This window comes from Physeter macrocephalus, chromosome 4, assembly GCF_002837175.3.
Source record: "Physeter macrocephalus isolate SW-GA chromosome 4, ASM283717v5, whole genome shotgun sequence".
Classification (NCBI taxonomy): Eukaryota; Metazoa; Chordata; class Mammalia; order Artiodactyla; family Physeteridae; genus Physeter; species Physeter macrocephalus.
In genome coordinates, this window is record NC_041217.1 from 102,535,197 (window position 1) to 102,559,472 (window position 24,276).

The 24,276-nt window shown below is 35.8% G+C and overlaps 1 protein-coding gene across 10 annotated transcripts in view; it reads left to right on the forward strand.

Moving 5' to 3' along the window:
- Window positions 1-24,276, forward strand: part of EVI5 (ecotropic viral integration site 5) — a 224,315-nt gene that overhangs the window by 154,749 nt on the left and 45,290 nt on the right. For all 10 annotated transcript variants that reach the window (XR_008617203.1, XM_024119714.1, XM_024119715.2 and 7 more), the window contains one exon: window positions 6,435-6,530. Coding sequence is in view for 9 of the 10 variants with exons in the window: in XM_024119714.1 (XP_023975482.1) it covers window positions 6,435-6,530 (96 nt within the window). In the remaining variant the exon portion in view is untranslated. The remainder of the gene's footprint in view (window positions 1-6,434; window positions 6,531-24,276) is intronic.

Below are 24,276 nucleotides of genomic sequence, written 5' to 3' on the forward strand. Positions count from 1 at the left end.
AAAAAAAAAAAAAAAAGTGTATACTTCTCACTTGCTTATGTGAAAGTTAGCGGACAGTAATACATTCTTTTTGCTTTTTTTTGGTGGTATGTTTTGTAGAGCTTTCAATTATCAGTGCTTAAAGAATCTCCTCATTAGTTTCTAAGGTACATTGTTTTCCACTGCATGCATATACTATAGTATACTTAACTAGGTCCTTATTGATGGGCACATGGGTTGTTCCCAGTGTTTTGCTACTACAAGCAGTGTATAGTGAATAACTTTGTACATACATAATTTCAGATGTATAGAAGTATATCTACACATTCCTGTAGGATAAATTGCTGTGAATTTGATTGTTTGGTCAATTGTACTTTCATAGATTTTGTCAAATTACCCTGCTTAGGGTTGTACCATTTTGTACTTTGACCTGCAGGGCATGATAGTACCAGTTTCTTCATCATGTTACTTACAAATTGTGTAACCAAATCTTTTCATTTTAAATAGATATAATTTATATGTTCTAAGACAGTGATTTTAAAATAGGGATGGGAAGAGGTGAGATTATGAGACTTTAAAGAATGATGGCATCTATCAGTACTTACATATTTGTCAGATATTTGGGTGACTTCTATTTGTTGGTTTTTCTTGTAGGCATTAGGGATACTGTAATAGAGAAAGTGGGCATAATGTTTAGTGAGACAATAAGTAAAAAATAGGAAAGATCATTAGTAATGATGTACTATAGAGTGGGAGGTTAGGGGAAGTGGTAATTAAGATTGAATGCCAGGAGATGGTAGCAGAGCTGGTACCTGAAGAAGAAGAAAGAAGCAGCCATATGAAGAGGGGGAGGAAGATCTTTGCATGAAAAGGGTCAGAGTTCAAGACCCAAAAGCAGGAAAGAACTTGGTTGCTGAGTCTCATGTATAATGCAGAGCTGAATGAGATAAAGTCAGGGAGGTAAGCTAGGACTCCACTTCTTACTATGTAGATTTTTATAGGCCATAGTAACAAGTTTGAGTTTTACTCTTAAATGCTGTGGGAGGCCACTAAAAGGTCTTAAGCAGGAAAGAAACATGATATATTTTTTGATTTGCTATATTTGCTTCAGTTTTTTTCTTTTAATTTTGAAGTAATTTTATGTTTACAGTGAAGTGGCAAAGATAGTACAGAGTTCCCATATACCCTTTAATCAGCCCCTCCTAATTTTAACATATTACATAACCATGATGCATTTATCAGTACTAAGAAATGCACATTGGTATAATGTTATTACTAGATTACAGACTTAATTCAGATTTCTCCATTGTGTCTCATTCTTTTTTGATCTGCAACAGTTTCTCAGTGTTTTCTTATCTCTCATTACTTTGACTATTGAAGAATACTTGTGAGGTATTTTGTAGAAATCTTTCAGTTTGGGATTGTCGTATGTTTTCTCATGCTTTGACCAAGGTTATGTATTTTAGGAAAGTATACAGAGGTGAAGTGTCTTTCTCAGTGCATTATATCAGGGACATACTGTCTTGATATGTCTTACATCTAGTGCTTGTTAACTTTGGTTATTTGATTAAGTTGGTTATCTGCCAGCTTTCTCTACTACAAAGCTTCCCCCCCCCTCATATTCTGTCCTTACAAACAAGTTACTGAGCCTAGACAATGGTCTGAGTAGGGGAAAGGGCATTGAGCCACAACTCCTGAAGGAAAGAGTATCAAAGAACTTGTGGGCATGTGTTAAGACCACCAGAGTAGGACAATAATTAATAAGTATTTGGAGGAACTATTTTGAGTTCATGCAAATATCCTTAAGGTTTCAGCAACTAATTCTATTTCATTTTATTTATTTGTTTGTTTGTTTATTTATTTATTTATTTATGGCTGCGTTGGGTCTTTGTTGCTGCATGAGGGCTTTCTGTAGTTGTGGCAAGCAGGGGCTACTCTTCGTTGCGGTGCATGGGCTTCTCATTGCGGTAGCTTCTCTTGTTGTGGAGCATGGGCTCTAGGCACGTGGGCTTCAGTAGTTGTGGCACATGGGCTCAGTAGTTGTGGCACATGGGCTTAGTTGCTCCGCAGCATGTGGGATCTTCCCGGATCAGGGATCTAACCTGTGTCCCTGGCATTGGCAGGTGGATTCTTAACCACTGCGCCACCAGGGAAGTGCCTCAGCAACTAATTTTAGCATTTATTAGGGGATAATGCTTGTAGCAATTAATGTAATTTTTTTTTTTTTTTAGTTTTTTACATATTTATTTATTTTTGGCTGTGTTGGGTCTTCGTTTCTGTGCGAGGGCTTTCTCTAGTTTCAGCGAGCGGGGGCCACTCTTCATCGCGGTGCACGGGCCTCTCACTGTCACGGCCTCTCTTGTTGTGGAGCACAAGCTCCAGACGCGCAGGCTCAGTAGTTGCGGCTCATGGGCTTAGTTGCTCCGTGGCATGTGGGATCTTCCCAGACCAGGGCCCGAACCCGTGTCCCTGCATTGACAGGCAGATTCTCAACCACTGCCACCAGGGAAGCCCTGTAATTATTTTTTAAAAGAACACACGTGCCACTGTGTGTGGAGATGGATTTGAGGCAGGGTTGGAGAGGGATTTGATATGAGATCATCAGGTAATAGTATTGAATACAAGACAGAGTTGCTAGCCTGGGCTCAGGTGTTGGCAGTGGTACTAAAGCAGAGTAGATCAGTTCAGTATTTTTGTAGAGACTTGGTGATTGGATTGGAGAGGGGGAAGATTGGGAGAAAATTGATGCCCAAATTTTTGTTTTTTTACTTGATGGATATAATATTTTTATACAATGTTAAAATTAGTAGAGTATAAATGTATTAGTTATCTGTTGCTATTTAACAAATTACCTCTAAAACTTAGTGGCTTAAAATAGCAGTAATCACTAATATCCCAGGGTTTCTGTGGATCAGAAATTCAGGAGCAGCTTAATCAAGTGGTTCTGATTGAGAGTCTCATGAGGCTACAGTCATCTAAAGGCTTAGCTAAAGCTAAAGGATGAGGTTTTTTTAGGTGTCCCACTCACATGTTGCAAGGTAGTGCTGGCTGTTGGAGAGATATCACTGTCCTCAGGGGGCTTTCTCTTAGCAAAGGTTATAGACAAACACACCATTACAATGCAGTATGAGTAGTGCTATGATTGAGGAGGTATATAGAATACTATAATGGGCATTTAGTGTTAAGATTATGGTTCAAGCAAAGCTAACTAAGGAATGATTAAGCTGAGACCTTAAGGATATGTAGGAAGTAGTCAAGGAAAGGCAACAGAGTTCACTAGGCAAAGGGAATAGCACATGTGAAGAGCAAAAGTGAAAAGGAACAATAGGTTTTTTGCTTGAACTGAGGAAGTTCATTCTAGTCATAGGGAAGTGTGTGGTGAGGGATACTGGTGAGATATGAAGCTAGAGCAGTAAATAGGGAGCCAAATCGTATAGAAATCTTGGACACCAGTAAAAGAACCTGTTTTCTCAAGATCTGTGGAGTACCATTAAAGTGTTTAAAGTTAGAGAGTGACAGAAAGAGATTTGAACTTTATTAAACATAGACACAGAGGTGTGCTGGAGCTAGCTAGTAAAGGCTTGCAAGAACCAATTGTTACAAGATGTTATGGAAAAACCTGAACGAACTTTTTGGCCACCCCAATAAATTTTCAGGAATTTTGTGGCACATTTGTTAAACAGCCATATTAAAAATTAAATTATTCAACATGATTAGACAGATTATGGTAGTAAATACTCAAACGTCATCATTTCCTAATTATTTTTACATTTTACTATTATCTGTGCTTTTGAGATTATTTATCCCTATTTGTATCTGTTTAGTGGAAATACCAATGTGTGCTACTCATGTTATATTCATTAATGTTCACTAGTGTTATGTCCACTTGAAAGGAGCCATGATGGGAGTATTTATACCACATAAATTGGCAAACTACAAATCAGGGCTCGATTTATTGTTTTGTGGATTATCAAGACCAGAAGTTGGCAAACTATAGCCCATATCCCAAATCTGTCTGGCTGCCTGTTTTTGTAAATAAAGTTTTATTGGAATACAACCTTTCCCATTCATTTATATATTGTATATGGCCACTTTCACACTCCAGTGGCAGATAGAGTAGTTGTGATACACTGTACGACCCACAAGTCTAAAATTATTTACTATATGGCCCTTTAAGGAAAAGTTTTTGACTCCTGCTCTAGACTGTTAATGGAGATTAAAGCTTAAAAATGTGTTGTATCTTTAGTCTTTACATTATGAATAGCACAAAAATATTGAGGAAATCATCTTTCAGTGTTTGATTACTGTTATCAGAATGATAGTAATTCTATTATCAGAATAGACAACTTGAACAAAAATTAACCAACGTTCATATCCATACTTCACTTTTTCCTCATTTTCAGTGGTAGATGACCTATGGATACAATAGTTTGGCAAAAATTAGTGAAAGCATTCTCTGAGAGTATATTGACTACATAGAATTTATAATAGCATTATATATCTTATTAACTGTGTGTTGTATATTATACATCTTCTATTTCAGTCTATATTAAAATATATAATGTACACACAAACACGTGTACACATGCACATGTACACACACTTGCTTGAGAGCTGGTTGTTAAGCACTTTCCAGCACAGCACTGGGTACAGAGACTACACTTTCTGGCCATGTACAAAATGGCAAAATAGTTAAAGCAGTATTTGCTTGAAGTGAAGTACCAGTATCATATCTAAGATTAAAACATATATATATTTTTTTGAGTGAACTATTTCTTTATTGTTACACAGTAGGGTCATTTACAACTTTTTACCATTGTAAATAGTGTTTTGATGTACATATAATTGTGTACACTTGTCTGAATATATATATATATTTTTAAATTTATTTATTTTTGGCTGCATTGGGTCTTTGTTGCTGCGTGCAGTCTTTCTCTAGTTGCGGCGAGCGGGGGCTACTCTTTGTTGCAGTGCGTGGGCTTCTCATTGAGGTGGCTTCTTTTGTTGTGGAGCACAGGCTCTAGGCGCGCGGGCTTCAGTAGTTGTGGCATGAGGGCTCAGTAGTTGTGGTGCGCGGGCTCTGGAGTGCAGGCTCAGTAGTTGTGCACAAGCTTAGTTGCTCCATGGCAAAAAATATATTTTTTTAATTTAAAAGTTTAATTATTATATTTTTACTAAATTTAGTATTTTTTAGATTTTTGTTATTATATTACTGTCAGGTGCTAAATTTCTCCTATGGTCACCATGATGCACATTTTTGATACTAAATGAGTGCTAAATTTCAACTGAAGTTAATGAAGGAGAAAAATATTTTTGTATACCCCATTTTCCTCTGTCTTTCTTCATATTTTGTTACTTCTGGATCATTATTATTTAGCATGGATATTGTAGAATACAGTTTTAGAGCTTTTCGTTTGTGAAATTTTGAAGTGGTAGAATTGATATTATGCTTTTCCTAAGAAGATTAGAATTATGATATAATCTAATTTCTATTACTCTCCTTTGTAGTATAATGTAAATACTCATTAAAATTCATTGCCTCAGAAAAAATGTAGTATAATGTAAATACTCATTAACTTTCATGGCCTCAGAAAAAAAGTAATTTAAGAAATATTATCTAGCTAACATACTCTTAGTGTTTATATTCCCTGTTAATCTGTTGTCCTAGTTACGTGTTTGAAAGTTCTCAATAATTGTTCTTGGTTTAAAAATTAACAGCTTTCGGGCTTCCCTGGTGGCGCAGTGGTTGAGAGTCCGCCTGCCGATGCAGGGGACACGGGTTCGTGCCCCGGTCTGGGAAGATCCCACATGCTGTGGAGCGGCTGGGCCTGTGAGCCATGGCCGCTGAGCCTGCTCGTCCGGAGCCTGTGCTCCAAAACGGGAGAGGCCACAACAGTGAGAGACCCACGTACCGCAAAAAAAAAAAAAAAAATTAACAGCTTTCACAGTCACCAGTAATTTTAATAGTTTTAATTAAGTTAACTTTTAATTAAAAGATTGAGCAATATATATGTGTGTGTGTGTGTGTGGTTTTAAAGATGGAATGCTATTCTTTTTTTTTTTTTTTTTTTTGTGGTATGCGGGCCTCCCTCTGTTGTGGCCTCTCCCGTTGCGGAGCACAGGCTCCGGACGCGCAGGCCCAGCGGCCATGGCTCACGGGCCCAGCCGCTCCGCGGCATGTGGGCTCTTCCCAGACCGGGGCGCGAACCCGGTTCCCCTGCATCGGCAGGCGGACGCGCAACCACTGCGCCACCAGGGAAGCCCTGGAATGCTATTCTATACATTTATTCTTCATTTTATACCAAGTTCAGGATATAATGGCATTTTTTCTCTCATTTAATCATGGGTTTATTTGTCACTTTCTAAATTTGAGGCATGTTATGAGTGTTTATGTTTTATTAATAGTTTGGTTTATTATATGGTTTATTTTTGGTTTGTTTTGTTTACCACCCTAGAACAAGGAAGAAGTGATGGCTGTGAGACTCCGGGAAGCAGATAGCATAGCTGCTGTGGCTGAACTACAGCAGCACATTGCTGAGCTTGAAATCCAGGTAACACATGAAAATAATAAAGTACATGTAAAAATAATGCAGTTATTTCTCTTTCCCTCTGCACCTGAATAGTGACTTATGTCTTCATCCTAATGACTGTGCTTCTATTTTCAACACTTACTCATTTCCAAGTCCATTTTTTTCTATAGTGGTAAAAATACACGTATTGTGGTAAAATTTACAATTTTAATATATACAGTCTGTGACATTAAGTGCATTCTCATTGTTGTGCAGCCAATTTCCAGAACTCTTCACCTGGCAAAACTGAAACTTTGTACCCATTAAACAACTCCCCATTCCCCTCTTTCCTCAACCCCTGGAAACCACCATTGTACTTTCTGTCTCTGAATTTGACTACTCTAAGTATCTTGTATAAGTATTGATAAAATCATAGGATATTTGTCTTTCTGTGACTGGCTTATTTCACTTAGCATAACATCATCAAGGTTCATTTATGTTGTAATATGTGTCAGAATTTCCTTCCTTTTTAAGGCTGAATAATATTCTGTTGTGTGTGCATACTACATTTTGTTTATCCATTCATTAGTTGATGAACACTTTGATTGCTTCTACCTTATGGCTATTGTGAATAATGCTGCTATGAATGTGAGTGTACAAATAGCTGTTTGAATCCTTGTTTTCATTCATACCCAGAAGTGGAATTGCTGAATCATGTGGTAATTATATGTTTAGTTTTCTGAGGAATTGTTATACTGTTTTCCACAGCAGCTGCACCATTTTACATTCCCACCAGCAATGCACAGGGGACTAGTTTTTCCACATCCTCACCAATACTTGTTAATTTTCTGTTTTTTTTTTTTAATACCCATCCTAATGGGTATGAAGTGGTATCTCATTGTGGTTTTGATTTGCGTTTCTCTAATGATTAATAATGTTGACCATCTTTTCATTGTGCTTATTTGCCATTATGTCTTCTTTAGAGAAATGGCAGTTCAAGTCCTTTGCCCAGTTTTTAAATGGGTTGTTGTTGAGTTGTGGAAGTTTCTTATATATTCTCAATGTCAACCCCATATCAGATATAAACAGATATTTTTGCAGATATTTCCTCTTTCTGTGGGCTGCAGAATTTTCCTAGCACCACCCTCTTTTGACTCTCTTCTTTCTTGTTGAACTTTGTTTTCAGTCTTTTTTTCTCAGTTCTGAGTGTTTATATTCCTCTGAGCATCCAAGTTTTTTGGCTTTTTAAAAACTACTCAGTGTACAACATTGAATTCTAATCTATCTCCATCCTAGCATGTTTCCCCTAATCAATAATCTTACACCTTTAAAAAAAAATTATGAAGACAATAAACAGAGAAGTTCATAAAACAAAGCTACATTATAACATGTATAAAAACAGTATCCATGTAACGACTACTTGGGTCAAGATACAGAATATTGCCTATATTCCAGAAGTCTTTTCCCTTATCACACCCTTTTCCCTTATCCTGAATTTTATAGCAGTCACTCCTCTGCTTTTCCTTTTAGTGGTGTTCTTTGTATGCATCTCTCATCCACACAGTTTAGTTTTCCCTATTTCTGAATTTCGTATAGAGTCATGCTGAATATTTTCATTTGTGTCTCTTCTTTCTTTGTTCAGCACTGTTTTAATGAGTCATGATTTTTATTGTTGCAACATGTTCCATTTCATGAATATGTCACAGCGTACATATCCACTCTGATATTAGTGGTCATTTGTAAATTTCCAGATTGGGACTGTTATACACAATGCTGAGATCTTAAGCAATCTTGTACACTATACTGACTACGTGTGCACACGTTTCTGTAGCATGATGCCAGGGTGTGGAATGGCTGGGTCATAAAGCATGCAGATCTTCAGTTTTATTTTCCAAAGTGTTTGTACCACTTTAACTGCCAACCACAGCCTACGAAAGTCCTGTTGTTCCACATCCTCCCCAACACTTGGTGGTGTCAGATGCTTTAATTTGTGCCAGTCTGGTGGGTATGCAATGGTATTTCATCATGGTTTTAATTTGTATTTGCTGGATTACTAATGAGGTTGGCAGTTTGGATTTCATCTTTTATAAAGTGCCTATTAAAGTCTTTTGTGTATGTTTTTTCTTTAGGATTATCTTTTTCTTATGTACGCGTAGTTCTTTTTAAGTTGATGTTACGTTTTACAGATAGCTACTCCCACTTTGTAACTTGTCATTTGTCGTTGTTGTTTTTCATTTATTGTGTCTTTTGATCAGTAGACCAGTATGTTTAATGGACAGTAGAGAACTCCTCCTGGAACTTGTACAGGAACTTCAAATTCAACACGTTTAAAATCAAATGCGTTCCTATTCCAGTCAAAATGTTTTTATTCTTTTGTATCTCAAGTCTTGTTCAGTGGTATCATCTCGTCTTGAATTATTCAGCTTAGTAGGAACTTCACTTATGCTTTTCTTAACATTATGCCGTATTTATCAAGGCTACGTATGCAAACTTTCAACTTTACTTGAGAGTACCAAATTATTTTTTACAAAGTGCTTCTGCTAGTTAACATTCCTACCAGCATTTCACCTGCTCACCTACTCATGTAGATTTGCCTTCAGATAATTCTTAATAATTCATACAGATTAAAGTACCATGTCCGACTCTTCAGTTTCTTCAAAAGATAAAAGTCGTGAGTAAATCTAAAACTAAATCAAAGGTAAGTTTACTCATTTCAGAAACTTTAAAAAAAATCTTTCATGGCCTTTCTATTCCCCCCTGCCACTCCCTTCATTCATCTGCCTTCGTCCCCACCTGAATGTTACAACTTGCTGTCCAGCTTCTTTTTCTCCAGCCTGAGCTCTTCCACAGAGCCACCAGAATTTTCTTTCTAAAACATAAAAACCTTATCTTTTCATTATTGTCCAAACTTGCACTTCTAGCCTCTTTGACCATTACCACCCCATCTTCTCTCCCCACCTCCTAAACACACACACACACACACACACACACACACACACACACACACACACACACACCTCTTTACAAAGTTTTTATAAAAATTCTGTATCATTCTGCATGCTATTATGTCTTCAAAAAATTGCTGTGTTTTTCTGTATCCCCTAGTCCTCTGCTTTTTAGGTATTTCTGCTTACTGAGTTCTCCTTGGCTAGTTTGCTGTTAAGATATTTGATAAATGTGTTTTCAGTAAACATCTTAATGATTCGAACTTCATTCCTTCATTTATTTATTATATGCAGCTTAAGATCCATAAACAGATCTTTTGTTAAAACCTGAAACTCCTTTTCAATTATAAGAGTAATACATTTTAGGTTATTTTTATTCATGGAAATATCTTAGATCATCTTCACGTTCCACTAGGGGGAGAACTCAACTTAGTCAAATATTTTTGTACTTCAGATCTCTTCAGACCAACTCTTCCAATTACTCTTGCTCTCTTGTGAATAAAACTTTTTCCCACAAACCAAATTCTTTCAAACCCTTCATTTAATAAATTACATGATTATGTAATTAGTTATTGATAAAAGCCTGCTTTTTTAAATGTAGTTATGAAAATTGTACTTTTGTGAATGTCTCATTTAGATGAGGAAATACTCATTTATACACATTGTAGCATTCTGTAGTAGATATACTTATGAGGTTGAAGTTTATTAAATTTATTTTCAAAGATCCTTCAGTCAACTTGAAACTTTCAGTTCTGGTTTAAAGTTCATAATCACCACCCTCCCCATGTTAATCTGAGATAACTACATTTGTAATATACTTAATGTTCTTTATAATAATGCCTTTTCCACCATCTTTGGAGGAGCTGTTTTATATTAGTGTCTCAGAGTGAATTTAACCTTTTTTAAAGTGTAGCAGCTATCAGGTTTTAGCCATTTTCCTGAACTATTTGTAAAAGTTATTGCTGAGGTTTCCTCCTTCTCAAACAGAATTACACTTCTTAATGGATTTTAGTCACCATCTACTGTAATACTTATTTAGAGCAGACCATACCCCTATAATAGAATTAAGAGGTTGAACTCCAAGGTGCCATGAAATATTTAAAAATATGATATCATGTATATCATTCTAATATTTTTTGACAATTCAGTTATCATTATGAACTTTAAATACTGTATAATCTCACTTCATTCAGATCTCTATTGTTTTCTTACATGAAGCTCCTTTGCCCAAATTTCTATCTAAAATAATATTTATATCCAAATCACTATACTCTTATGCTGCTTTATATTTCTTCAAAACAATTATTTCTTGCCATAAATTATACATGTTTGTTGTTGTTGTCCACATCCCCCAACAGAATGGAAGCTCTGTAAGAGAGGAATTTTTGCCTATTTTATTCAGTTGCTGTATTTCTCAGTGTTGGTATATAATGCTTAGTATATAACCATCATTCAAATATTTGTATTTGAAGAAATTAATATAATAATTTGCTCATCTTTTGTTTTTACAATAAATGATTTTTAATGTATGTAATTTGAGTATTCAAATTTTTTAAATTCAGAGATTATCACTGTATTCACACATGCATCAATTTGCATTTTTTTATCATTAGGTCACTACTGGCTAGGAAGGATAAAATGAATTCAGACTCTGCCTAAGTGCATTTATCATTATACAGAAGGAATGATTGAGTCTGGGTCCCTTCTTTGCAATACCATTGAGTAGAATTTAAACCTCTGAAAATTTATGTACATTTATTGGTGTTAATGGCTTTAATTACATGTGAAAGGATGCCAGTTGTTATCTTTTAAAGGAGAATTTTTATTCTTCCTACCTGTACATATACTTTACAAGCTAATTGAATGGCTCAAGCTAAGTGGAATATCTATAAGTAGCCTGCAAAAATAAATACCCTGATCAGAATAGAAAGAGTCAATAAATTTAATTATTATTGGGAACAAGAGGATTTTAGAATCCTAAATAACTCTGTGGTCACAACTTTTATCTTTCTGTTTTCTTATAATTGCTAGAGATTTTGTTGATTGGTTGAGAGTATAGATTTTGAAGACAGACTACTTATTAGCTGTCTTCTCTGACAAGTTATTTAACCTGATTTTGAATTTACTCATTCAAAACTAAGGATCCTAAAGTTATCTGCTTTAGAGTTGGTATTAAATGAGAAAGCATGTGTCAAGTGTTCTTTCCTCCCTAACTAGTTTCCAGCAAATCAGCTTATCAATGACCTTTTATAAAACATCTCACTCAGGGCTTCCCTAGTGGCGCAGTGGTTGAGAGTCCGCCTGCCGATGCAGGGGACACGGGTTCGTGCCCCGGTCCGGGAAGATCCCACATGCGGCGGAGCGGCTGGGACCGTGAGCCACGGCCGCTGAGCCTGCGCGTCCGGAGCCTGTGCTCCGCAACGGGAGAGGCCATAACAGTGAGAGGCCCGCGTACCGCAAAAAAAAAAAAAGATCACACTTAGCATTGTAAGGGCTTCCAAAAATTACAACCAGAATAGAAAGTGCAGAAAGTCTTTTGAGTTCCCTTCAAGAGAGTGTTTACCCACCCCAGATAATGAATTTATCCCTTTCCAAGAATTAGATATAGCTGCAAATTAAGAATTGTTTTGGCTGTTTGTTTGTTTTTTTTTTGATTGACCTTGTTTCTATCCAGTATAAGCCCTGTTTAACTTACTCTTCATTTTTTATGTGTTTACCATGTTTTACTATATTATCTGTAACTTTGTTTCTTCCAGAATACTAATAATTAAAGTATTAATAGCTAGCATCGTTGAATACTTAAAACATGCCAGGCAGTACTATTAACCATTTAAATATATTCACTTATTTAATCTTTACATATGACATTATTGTTAATATCCCCATTTTATAGTGGAGGAAACTGAAGCATAAAGAAGATTTTTAAATGAGATTTTGTTGTATGTTTAAGAACCTACTCTAACTTAAATTCTTTCCAGGATTAAAATGAAATTTTTTTTCTTTAGTATTACAGGTACTGTCATGTTAGTTATGTGGATTTCTTGGTAGATCAACTGCCTCCTATTACTTTGTTACTACTGGTTCCCTTTTCCTCACTTAGATCTTTCAGTAGCTTCCCATGGCTTTCGGGACACAGTTCAAATTCTGGCTGTACTCATGAGCCCCTTCCTGCTCTGATTCTTGCCTCCCTTTCTAGCTTCATTTCCCGCTTTTCCCAGCATATACCTGTGCTTGAGCCGTAATAAACTAGTTAAGAACTCTTTAAATATGTCATTGAGATTCACTCTGTTTTTCTTCTCTCCTCCTTTGATCTTGCTTATCATTTCAAAGGTCAGATTAAGTTTGACATGCTGTGATCAGCCTTCCCTGATGATGCCAATCCAGCCAGTTTTGTTGTGTCTCTGCTGTTTAACCCCCTCTGTTATAGATCTCTCTTATACCATCTCACATTATTTTAATCATTCTCATTTAAAAGCCTAGATGTGAAGAACAGATTAAATTATTAATTTAAATGGTGTATCAGTTTCAATTCAACAGATACTTACGGGGTACCTACTATGTGCTAGTCACTACTCTACACACTTTATAAGAATTAGTGAACAAAACACACGAAAAGTCCCTTTCCTCATCAAGCTTAATGGTAGAGGAAGAAGTACGATGAACAAAATAAATGAATCGTATAGTGTGTAATTTAGAAGATGATGAATACAATGGAGAGAAAAATGTAGGAAAAGGAGAGGGTTGGGGTGTTGAGCGTAGGGTACCATTGCTATTTTAAATAATGTGGTCAGGCAAGGCTCACTAGAAGGGGATATTTAAACAAAGATTCATGCAGATTTGTGATAGAAATACCCTGCTAAGGGAATAGTAAGGACAAAGGGCCTAAAGCCAGGGGCATCTCTGAGACCCTGAGTGGAGTAAGAGAGGAAGTTAGAGGAAGTATGAGAGGTAAATAAATAGGGCAGATTACATAGGGCCTAAGAAGTTTGGCCCTTCTCTGAGTAAGGTAGAAAGTCATGGGAGGGTTTTGAGCATAGGAGTCATCAGTTAGATGACATTTAAACCTATTAAAAGGATTCATTTGAACTTGATTCAGAAAAAAATGCTTGTAGGAATTCATAGTATTTAGATGGGAGGGAATGGTGGTTAAAAATTGTTTCCTCCTCTTAGTGGAATTTCCACCTTTATTCTATTGATCCAAATGTTATTTATTTGTTGAGGACTTTATTTTTACATTAATGCTAAATCACACTTTCTCCACTTTCCAAGTGGTGGAACAAAACACAGAAAAGTTAATTTTTGCTCAGTTAGTTGAGGAAAATAGATGAAAATTGAACCCAAGCCTTGTGATATTTAACCTGGAATTGAGTTTGTGTTTTGATTTTCTTTTTTTTTTCTTTTTTTTTTTTTTTTTTTGTGGTATGCGGGCCTCTCACTGTTGTGGCCTCTCCCGTTGCGGAGCACAGGCTCCGGTCGCGCAGGCTCAGCGGCCATGGCTCACGGGCCTAGCCGCTCTGCGGCACGTGGGATCTTCCCGGACCGGGGCACGAACCCGTGTCCCCTGCATCGACAGGCAGACTCTCAACCACTGCACCACCAGGGAAGCCCCTGTGTTTTGATTTTTATAAAGAAACATATTAATTTGTCATAACCATATTAAAAGCTTCTGTGGGCTGAGCACATCTATAAAGTTAATGCTGCTTTGTTATAAATAATGAAAAGTTTTAAGTTTAAAACAGTTTAGTTCTACACAAATCCAACTTTGTGTTTTTTTCCTGGTACCCAGTAACATTTACCCATTTTCATTACTTTGCCCAACAGATAACCTCTAGGGATGCCTCAGATGGGCAATACCCCAACCGCTCTTGGCTTAAGAAACACCCACTCAAAATTCTGTTCTGACATAAAATGAGGGAGTTAGATTTAAATCAGTGTGCCCAGCTCAGTATGCAGTTTTGACAAAGATAGGAAGTGATAAAAATCTTTACCATTTAACAAAAAAAATTTTAATAATGTAAAATTACAATGACATTACTAAAAGATGGAGTTTAGTATGAAGCTTTGTGATCAGTTTGTGCTTTCTAATTTCCTGAGCTCATTTGTTAATAGTTTCACAGCAGGTGGTAGTTTATATGCCACCTCTTGACTAATAAACTTCTTTTTGGAGGACTTTTTTATCCCCCTTTAAGTACAGTGGTTTCTGTTTTGAGCAACTTATTTAAACATTAAAATATTTTTCATTTTTCTTTAATGATTTTTCTCAAAATTTTAAGCATTTTTAAATTAGAAAAATAACTTCTATAATCTTATCTAGTCTTAATGCTGATTCTCAACAAAGGGAGTTAGGTATACAGAATATTTTACTCAGCTTGCTATCTGGTCATTAGGTATTAAAAACTATGTTAAAAATTTTTTTTTTTAACTGAAGTGCTCAGAGATGATTCTCTGATCTCCAACTTTAGTATACAGTTAAATATAAAGAGATTAAGTATCTAGAAGTTTTTAAATTTGCTATATCTAGGAATGAAGGATATCATTCACTTACCCAAGACCAGCTCATAATAGTATCTAAAGAATTAGTGAAGATAGGTTAGACCCTTAAAGTACCATGCTACCAGTGATCATGTTGGTGTTATTAAAATTAGTTTAGAGAATTCCCTGGCGGTCCAGTGGTGAGGACTTGGCACTTTCACTGCTATGGCCCAGGTTCAGTCCCTGCTAGGGGAACTAAGATCCCTCAAGCCATGTGGCATGGCCAAAAAATTTTTTAAGTAAAAATAAAAATTAGTTTATGTACACCTAGCACACAGATCTTGGTTTCTAATACCATTCTCCAGTAACAGAAACCAAGGTTCCTGAGAGAAATAGCTGATTCCAGGACTAGAACAGGAAATACACAAGATGAGCCTGGAGTATCTTGCAGTGTCAGAAAGTAAGGAAGTGTTCCAAAACAAAACAAAACAAAACCCTACATTAACACGAATATGTTAAAGGGACAGAGAGGAGCCAACTGAAAAAGCTCCCAGTGGCCAAAGGTGGAACAATATTTAAAATAGGAAAAAATAATTAACATAGTAGTGGATTATAATTCAAGGTATAAAATAAATATCCATGGATCCATAGTGGTATCAATAATGATTGAACAAATGAATAAATGAGGAAGAAGAGATAAATCTCTATGCAGAAGAATTCCAAATAACTTTTGTAGATACTCTCCCTTCAGAAGGGAAGCATAACTTCCTAGTCTTTAAGTGTAGCCTGTGCACAGTGACTTCCTTCCAAGGGGTCCACTATGGAAAGGGTAAGGAAAAAAAGTAACTTTTTTGGAGAAACCTGACAAACACTCCCTCACCCAGATGATCAAATCGGCATCAACAGTTGTAAATCACATTGCTAGTAATATACTCTTGATAGGATGTGACGAAATGGCACTTTACCTCTGTGTTCTTCCAGTAGCCCATAATCACATTCTTACTATGAGAAGAATATCAGACAAATTTCGATAGTAGGGCATCTGGCAAAACACCTGACCAGTACTCCTCTAAGCTGTCAAGGTCATCAAAAACATAGAAAGTCTGAGAAACTGTCCCAGCCAAGAGGAACCTAAGGAGACATGACAACTAAATATAATGTGGTATCCTGCATAGGATCCTAGAACAGAAAGAGGACATTGGGTTTAAAAAAAAAAAACCTAAGAAAATCTGAATAAACTTTCGACTTTAGTTAGTAACAATGTATTGATATTAGTTCATTAATTGTAACAACATGGAAGATATTAATAACAGGGGAAACAGTGCAAGGGAGTATATAGTACTCTTATCCTCTCAATTTTTCTGTAAATCTAAAACTGTTTGAGGAAAGTCTGTTATAAAAAATAATTTATGGGAATTTCCTGGCGATTCAGTGGCTAGGACTCCACACTTTCACTGCCAGGGGCCTGGGTTCAATCCCTGGTGGAGGAACTAAGATCCCACAAACTGTGTGGCGTGGCCAATAAAAAAACAACAACAAAATTTTTTTAAAAATTAAAAAATAGTTTGTATAATTCTGCGGTTTTTAGGAACCCCTGGAATTAGATAGAATTTTAAGTATTGGTCACAAAATTTGATCTGTTTTTAATTAAACTGATTTATAAGAAATATTTTCTAGCTTTGGACCTTGTGCAAATGCTGATTTTTCATGTGTGTATTTAGCTGATCCTGTAAGAAAACATCACTTTAACGATGTGTGGGATGTATTTCTCTTCTGAAATGGAATTAAATCAGTCTTAGTAGTGAGAAAAAATTTTGATTTATTTCCTCCCTTCCATACTTTTCAACTTACCTTATTATTTCTTAAAAGTATTTATATGTACCTTTTTTCTAGTTACTAAAACATAAAGAATAGTCAAACCTTTTTGTCTGTGACTTGAAATTACAGGAAACTGTTTTAGAAACTTACCAATAGTACATGATATGAGTATGATTTGGTTTTAGATGTTTCAAATGAGTCACCTTGAAGTCATGGAGAGGCTACCATTTACCACACTTACTATTCTGATTAATTTTTCTTAAGGCAAAGTACAAATCAGTAAAAACTTACTAAAGCTTAGTGATTGTTATTGATGTTTCAGTAAGGTTATGTTGATTAATCACAGTGATTGCTTATCGACTGTCACAGACTTACTCAAATCACTGTGTTTTCTGCTACTATCATCATCTCATATGCAGTTATAATTTGCTTAATATAGTTTGCTTTAATTGAAAATATCAAATTAGAACTTAGAAATTGTGCTCCTGCTGCTGCAAGTTAATATGGTTGCCTCTGTGACCGTTGAACATAGTTTCATAATATAGCCTTGAAAAAAAGCATTATTTAACCTTTAAAATAGTCAAGATAATGCTTTTAATGGTCTCTAAAATAGTTTAACTTTTACAAAGGAGAGAGAGAGCTTGTATATATCTTTCTGTAGCATAATCTCTCTTTTCATTACATTTTCTCATCTGTGGGTGTAATTTAAAATATTTTTTTAATGTAAGCTTTACACTTGCATTTGAGACTAAGCAACCTGCATTGTGTCATGACCCTTCTAATACCACAAACCTTCTGTAATACTACTCCCAGCGAAAAACCCACATCCTATGTATAACCTTAGATTTATTTTGAAATCTCTATGAAGAGCGCACAGAGAGATTACTAATTGTTTCTGTTATTTCCTTTAAGGGTGTGATGTCTATTTGTAAACCATGTTTTAAGTTTTACTTTGTCAGGCTTAAAATGTTAAAGTATATTAAGTACTGATTTCCTATTCTAACGTTACTATATAAAAGTTTAATAACTAATGATAAGTTTCAGTTCAGAATTGGGTGGTATGTTAGACATCTGTAGGGTGTTCAAGAAAGGAGAAAGCAATGGTACTTGCAGTAGCCAATATTTCTAACACCACTGGCCAGCACAGTACTAGTAAACAGTTGCAAATTTAAACAGTAAGCAACTTTTTTTCCCGTTTTAGTGTTCTTTTATTATTTCCTTTCGTCTATTTTAGCTTTGGTGTGTGTTCTTTATGTAACTTCTTAAGATGGATACATAAATCTAACATTATTATTTAAAAACATGAATAACTACTCATTATTAGGAGAATGGTTAAACCATAGTAGATCCATATTTGGAAAAGTCTGTATCTTTAAGAAAGAATAAAGAAAGATCTGCAAGACATAATAATGAGAAAAATTATAGAATGTAGTGATAATTCCATTTGTGTATGTTAAAAAGTATATGTGTGTGTATATGTGTTTAAGTAGATTGGGATGCCTGCTGTGATACCTATCAGCTCCCTCTGGGGAGCGTAAAGGGCTTGGTGCAAAAGAGAAAGGGAAACTTCAGTTTTTATACCATATGAATTTATATGATTACCATTATATTTTTTTAATGTACGTACATTAAAATAACTTGAGGTAACCATTGCTAGAATGGAAGTAAGAATCAGCGCTTCCAAATAATTATTGGAAAACAGCAGTGTAGAAAACTTGGTCAGCCTAGCAAAAATGCCACCCTCCTTCTCTGGCCTTAAAGTCTTTAAGTTGTCTGGCTCCTACCTACTTCTCTGACTGCATCGTAAACCACACTCCCCTTCACGTCATGCTCTAGCAACGCCAACTTTATTTTTGTTTCTAGAACCAAGCTCATTCATTCCTACAGGCTTTTGCTCTTGTTCTTGCTCTTCCCTGCATTTGGAATGCTATGCTCCTTGATCTTCCCATGCCTGGTTCCTTCTCATCATTTATATCTCAACTTAAAAGTCACCAACTCAAAGAGATTTTCCCTGACCACCTTTGTAAAGTAGGAGCCTAATGCCGTAACTCTCTATTTCATCATCGTGTTTCCTATTATTTGTAGCTCTTATTAGTGTCTGAAATTACCTTCACTTTAAAAATCAACTCACACCCACATGTAATATATTAGAACCTGGTTTGTCTTACATACTGCTGTATGCCTTGTGCCTGGCATGTAATAGGTGATCAAAAAATAATTGTTGAATGAATCTTAGGTGGCAGCCATGTACATGAGAATTTAATATTATTATGCAATAAGAACAGGTAGGTTCAAAGTACCTTTTTTTTAATTGAAGTATAGTTGATGTACAATATTACATAAATTTCAGGTGTAAAGACTCATTTGTTTAAATGCTGCCCCAGAGGTGGACTGAAACTGATCCCATAATTTCCTACCTCAACCGTCTAACAAAATAGTAAATTTTTTTTTTAAAGGCAAATACTTTCCCACTAAAAGCAGCCTGAGAGGAAAAGGATCTTACCCTAATGCAATAAACTTTAAAAGTGACAGCTAAGGAAAGAAATAAACTATTTAAGAGCAGAGAGGTCTAGCAGGGCTTGGCTTCTAACTTCAACTATCTCCCTCTCTCCTATGTCACCACACTGTATATATAGGTAAGTCAGCAAAACCCCCGGAAGATTCAGTCATATCCCAAATGTGGAGAGAAGGAAAATGAGTATGTCTGACTGAGAAGTTGTAGAAACTTCTAGAAGGAACCACCCAGTGAAGGAGATTAGAAAGTGAACATCTGAATCTTAATTAAAGTGAAGGCCCTGGGACAACACACTCTATTTGGGAAATGATCTGAATCCTAAAACCCAGGTTTTGGCATGTATCCCCCCAGTTAGGTAATACAAAATATCTAACAGACTCTCAGAAGAATAAAGAGTGCCCCTGTTTAGCCAGGTTCTTCTTTTCCCCATGCTATCCCTCAGGCCATAGAAAAATGGGAATAAACTTGAGCTTGGAGGGCACAGAAAATAGATTTTAAATATGATGGAAAGAGAGTTAATAAGTAACTCATATCATTAGAGCATTTAGAATATCTAGACAGTCATCTAGCCATGAGCATGATGAGAAGAAATGGCACAACAACTTGGTTTCTATTATTATAGCAGAGAAAAGAGAAAGAAATACTATTCAGAAATATCCCAACCAAGAAGAAAGGTAATTCAAGGATAAAAGAGGAATTACAATTACTTCATACTATAAAACAACTAAACGTGAATTTAGTAAAATTAAGAAATCAAAAGATAATTAAAAAGTACACTGAGGTAAGAAGGAGGGGATTGTACCCCTAAGGGAATAAATTGAAGCCCAATACACCATTGCAGAAACCACAAAATAATAGCCTATTCAATGGACAATGCTGAAAATTGGAATGTTGGCATAGGAGAAAAGCTTGAGATAATAATCACAATGAATATAGAGGTTAAGAATGAAAAGTATATTAGCTAATGCTTATGGATGACAGACAGATAATCTAACACTAAGAATAATTGGTATCCCACAACAAATAGAAAGAAGATATATTCAAAAATAAGAAGAGGTCCTTGAAATTAATGAAGATTCAAAGATGCAAATTAAAAGAAAACATTGTGTTCTAGGAAATTTTGACACAGAATGCTCCTTAAACACTTAGAGCAAATTACCTACAAAGTTGTATGGGAAGATTAAGACTTGTCCTCCAGATTTCTCGCAGCATATTCAATGCCAGAAATCAACAGAGCAATGGCTATGCTGCACTCTCCAATATGATAGCCACTAGCCAGCCAATGTGGTCATAGCCTCATTTTGCACAGTAGCTACTAGCTAACATATTAGACAGTGCAGATGGAGAACATTTCCATCACCACAGAAAGTTACCTTAGTACCAGTCTACAACGTTCTGAGTTTGGCTGACCCAAAAATATTATAGCCAAACAATGTGTCATCCAGATATTTTGAAGAAATAGGTTGTCATTTTCCAGTGTGAAAAGATTGCTAGGATACTACTCTCATAATCTTGAAAAAATTACTGGATAGTGAAATCCAGCTTAAAACAAGTCAAAATAAAGAACTATGAAATGTGGGTGCTATTTGAAAAGATGGGTGGTAAATGTTGAATCTGTTTAAATACAGAACTAATACTAAACAAATATGGGAATAATGATTACAAGTAAGAGTTTTTTTAAAATAAACTTTGACAGTGTAAAAATAACATAGCTAACAAAAATCTGGAAGTGGGGGGAGAGGGGATATGAAAGCAGGTATAAATGCACTCATATCCCAGCAAGATAGTCAGTCAATACCACATACATTTAAAGCATGCAATAAAAATGCAGACTTCTAACATCTTAATGTTTTTTTGTTATCCCTTAAATTTAGAGGTTTTTTTTTAAAGGAAATTACCTCTCTTATATTGAAGAAACACTTGGCATTCACTGTACTTTCTTTTCCTATTAATTTTAGCTAATATTTAATGTTTGATTTTCATTTTTGTATTTTTAGCACTGCCCAGGTTACTTAAGGCAAACATATATAATTTTACAGAAACAATTATTTTTCTTAAAAAAAAAACTGGCTGCATGTATTCCAAGATGTTAACATTGATGAATTCTGAGGAGTATGAATAGAAATGATTGTTACTCTCTTTATGTTTTTTTTTCAATTAAAATATTTTTCCTATTTTTTTCTACTGTATTAATCACAGCCAGGCCAGACCACCTCATTGAAATAGTTGAGGAAGGAAATTAATTTTATAGTATGAGTTACTAATTTGAAATTTATAAAGTATTATTGATATTATCTTTACATGGGCTGTCTTTGATTTATCTTTTTGTTTGTTTGTTTTTGTTTTTTTTTTTTCACTGAGCTGCACAGCATGCGGAATCTTAGTTCCCCAACCTGTACCCCCTGCAGTGGGAGGCGAATTCTTAACCACTGGACCTCCAGGGAAGTCCCCCTATCAAGTTCTAATACTCTAATAGTCTAATAAGTTGATAAAGATGCTTTTTGGCAAAATCAGCTCTGCATGGATCCTTTAAACAGGCCACAGAAAAGCATGTTTTATCCATGAGGTTAATATATAAGAGCCATGTATATGGTCATCTGATGCTAAGGAAGGTACATGAGAAATTTTGACAGCTAAGGACTGAACTCCCCAACTTTGGCTTACTAACACTCTGTACAGAGGGTCCAGAAAAAGATAAATGAGTAACATAAGCACCACCCATTTTGGAAACATAATTCTAGCACATATCTTGCTGTGATTTGTCTTACAATTAAGGCACTAGGAATGAAATCTGGTTTCTATCCCTGGCTACCCATGTGATCCTTGACAGGTAAGCCACTAGTCTGTCTAATCTTCTAGTGTTGTTGAGGCCAGGGGGTACGGGTTGGGGAACTAACTAACTGTGCTTAGATCAAACCACCTGTGACCGGGGGCTTCCCTGGTGGCGCAGTGGTTGCGAATCCGCCTGCCGATGCAGGGGACACAGGTTCGTGCCCCGGTCTGGGAAGATCCCACATGCCGCGGAGTGGCTGGGCCCGTGAGCCATGGCTGCTGAGCCTGTGCGTCCGGAGCCTGTGCTCCGCAACGGGAGAGGCCACAACAGTAAGAGGCCTGCGTACCACAAAAAAAAAAAAAAACAAAAAAACACCTGTGAGGACAATAATCAGGTAAAGCACCAGGCCAAAAGAGAGGGCTTATTATTAGTCTGTCAGTCTGGAGAAAATCTGGCTAAGAGAAAGAAGTGGTGATAAGTATCCAGAGGATGGAAATAACAGGCCTAGATCGTAGTCGTCGTCAAGCTGGGAGAAGACAGTCTAGAGAAATAAAAGTGATGGGTAGTAGACAAAGCCATGAAATGATGTTTGCATAGATCTAGAAAGGCTTTTTGTAACTAATTCTTCAAAAGTCTTGGTTTCCCAAGACAGTACTACCCAAAAGGGTTTGTCAGGTGTTAACTCAGCCTGGCATAACAGTGTTTATCCTTAGTAAATGGGATACATTACCATATATCCTTTCCTCATAAGGAAAAAGTGAGACAGAAGCTGCTTTACAGTGCACAAGAGTACCTATTTGGAGTTTAAGTTTGTGGTATTAGAAACAAAAAACAAAACCAAGAAACAAAAATAGAAATAAATCTTTCACTGAGATGATAACCCCCATGACATGGAATATAAGGGTATTAAAATATGACAGTTCCACCTCTCCAGAAGGTGAATCACATTTTCTTCAGTTACACAGTTTTCCAGCTGTGAGCACTCTCTCAGTGAGCAAGATAAAGCTTAATGAGTGGTTGTTTTATGCTTTCTTTTATGACAAGTCTTCTCTTTCTTAGAGATTTCTTTGTGATGAACACTATGCTTTTCCCAGAATTTAGTCATCTACCTACTTTATAGAATATTTTTACAAAGAGACAAATGACAGGCTGAAAAGGTTTTGTGTGTTTAAAGTGATGTTATATATAGAGAGTTCTTTGGACCTCATAGGAGTGAAATGTTAAACACGTTAACCTATTAATAAGAGGCAAAAAATCGTAACTGCTAATATTTATTATGTTTATCTTTTACCAAATACATATAAATAATAGAATAAATATTTACAAGGGTAATATATAAAATGCTGTATTCCTATAAATATTCTGAGTCTTTGGCTTCAGATATTTAAATTTCTGTGCCCATGTCTTCTATATTTACTCCCTTGACCCAACCAACCATTAAATATACATTATATTAGTTTTACTCTGTTACCTGTTTGATTTGAAAAAAAGGAATAAAAACAGTACTTGTTTTCATTCGAATGGGAAATTTTTCTATTTCAGCTTTGACTCTTTTTTTTTTTTTCTTAAATGAAAGCTTCCTTATTTATTTATTTATTTTTGGCTGTGTTGGGGCTTCGTTTCTGTGTGAGGGCTTTCTCTAGTTGCGGCGAGCGGGGGCCCCTCTTCGTCGCAGTGCGCGGGCCTCTCACTGTGGCGGCCTCTCTTGTTGCGGAGCACAAGCAACAGACGCGCAGGCTCAGTAATTGTGGCTCACGGGCCTAGTTGCTCCGTGTCAGCTTTGACTCTTAAAATATCAACAATATCATGGGATAAAAAAGGCAAAAGTACTACTTTAGATTAAAAAAGGCTAAAGAGATATAATAACCAAATGTAACCATGAACCTTCGTTCAATTGTGGATAATAATAAAACATTTTGGGCCCATTTAGGAAAGTTTGAATAGGAAGTACATGTTTAATGATGCTGTGAAATTACTATTAATTTAGGTGTTGTAAGGACATTTGGTTACTTTTAGGAGATGCATGCTGAAATATATAGTAGTGGAATGTCATATCTGCAACTTAGATTCAAATGTTTCAGAAAATACACAAATAGGAAAAACAAAAGCAAATGTGGCAAAATAGTAATTGGTGACTATAACTAAGGGGTATATGGGTATTGTACTATTATTTCAGCTCTAATGTAGATTTGAATATTTTAAAAATTAAAAAGCTAGAGAAAAATTTTGCAAGATGTTAATGATAGACTAGATGCTTTTATATTT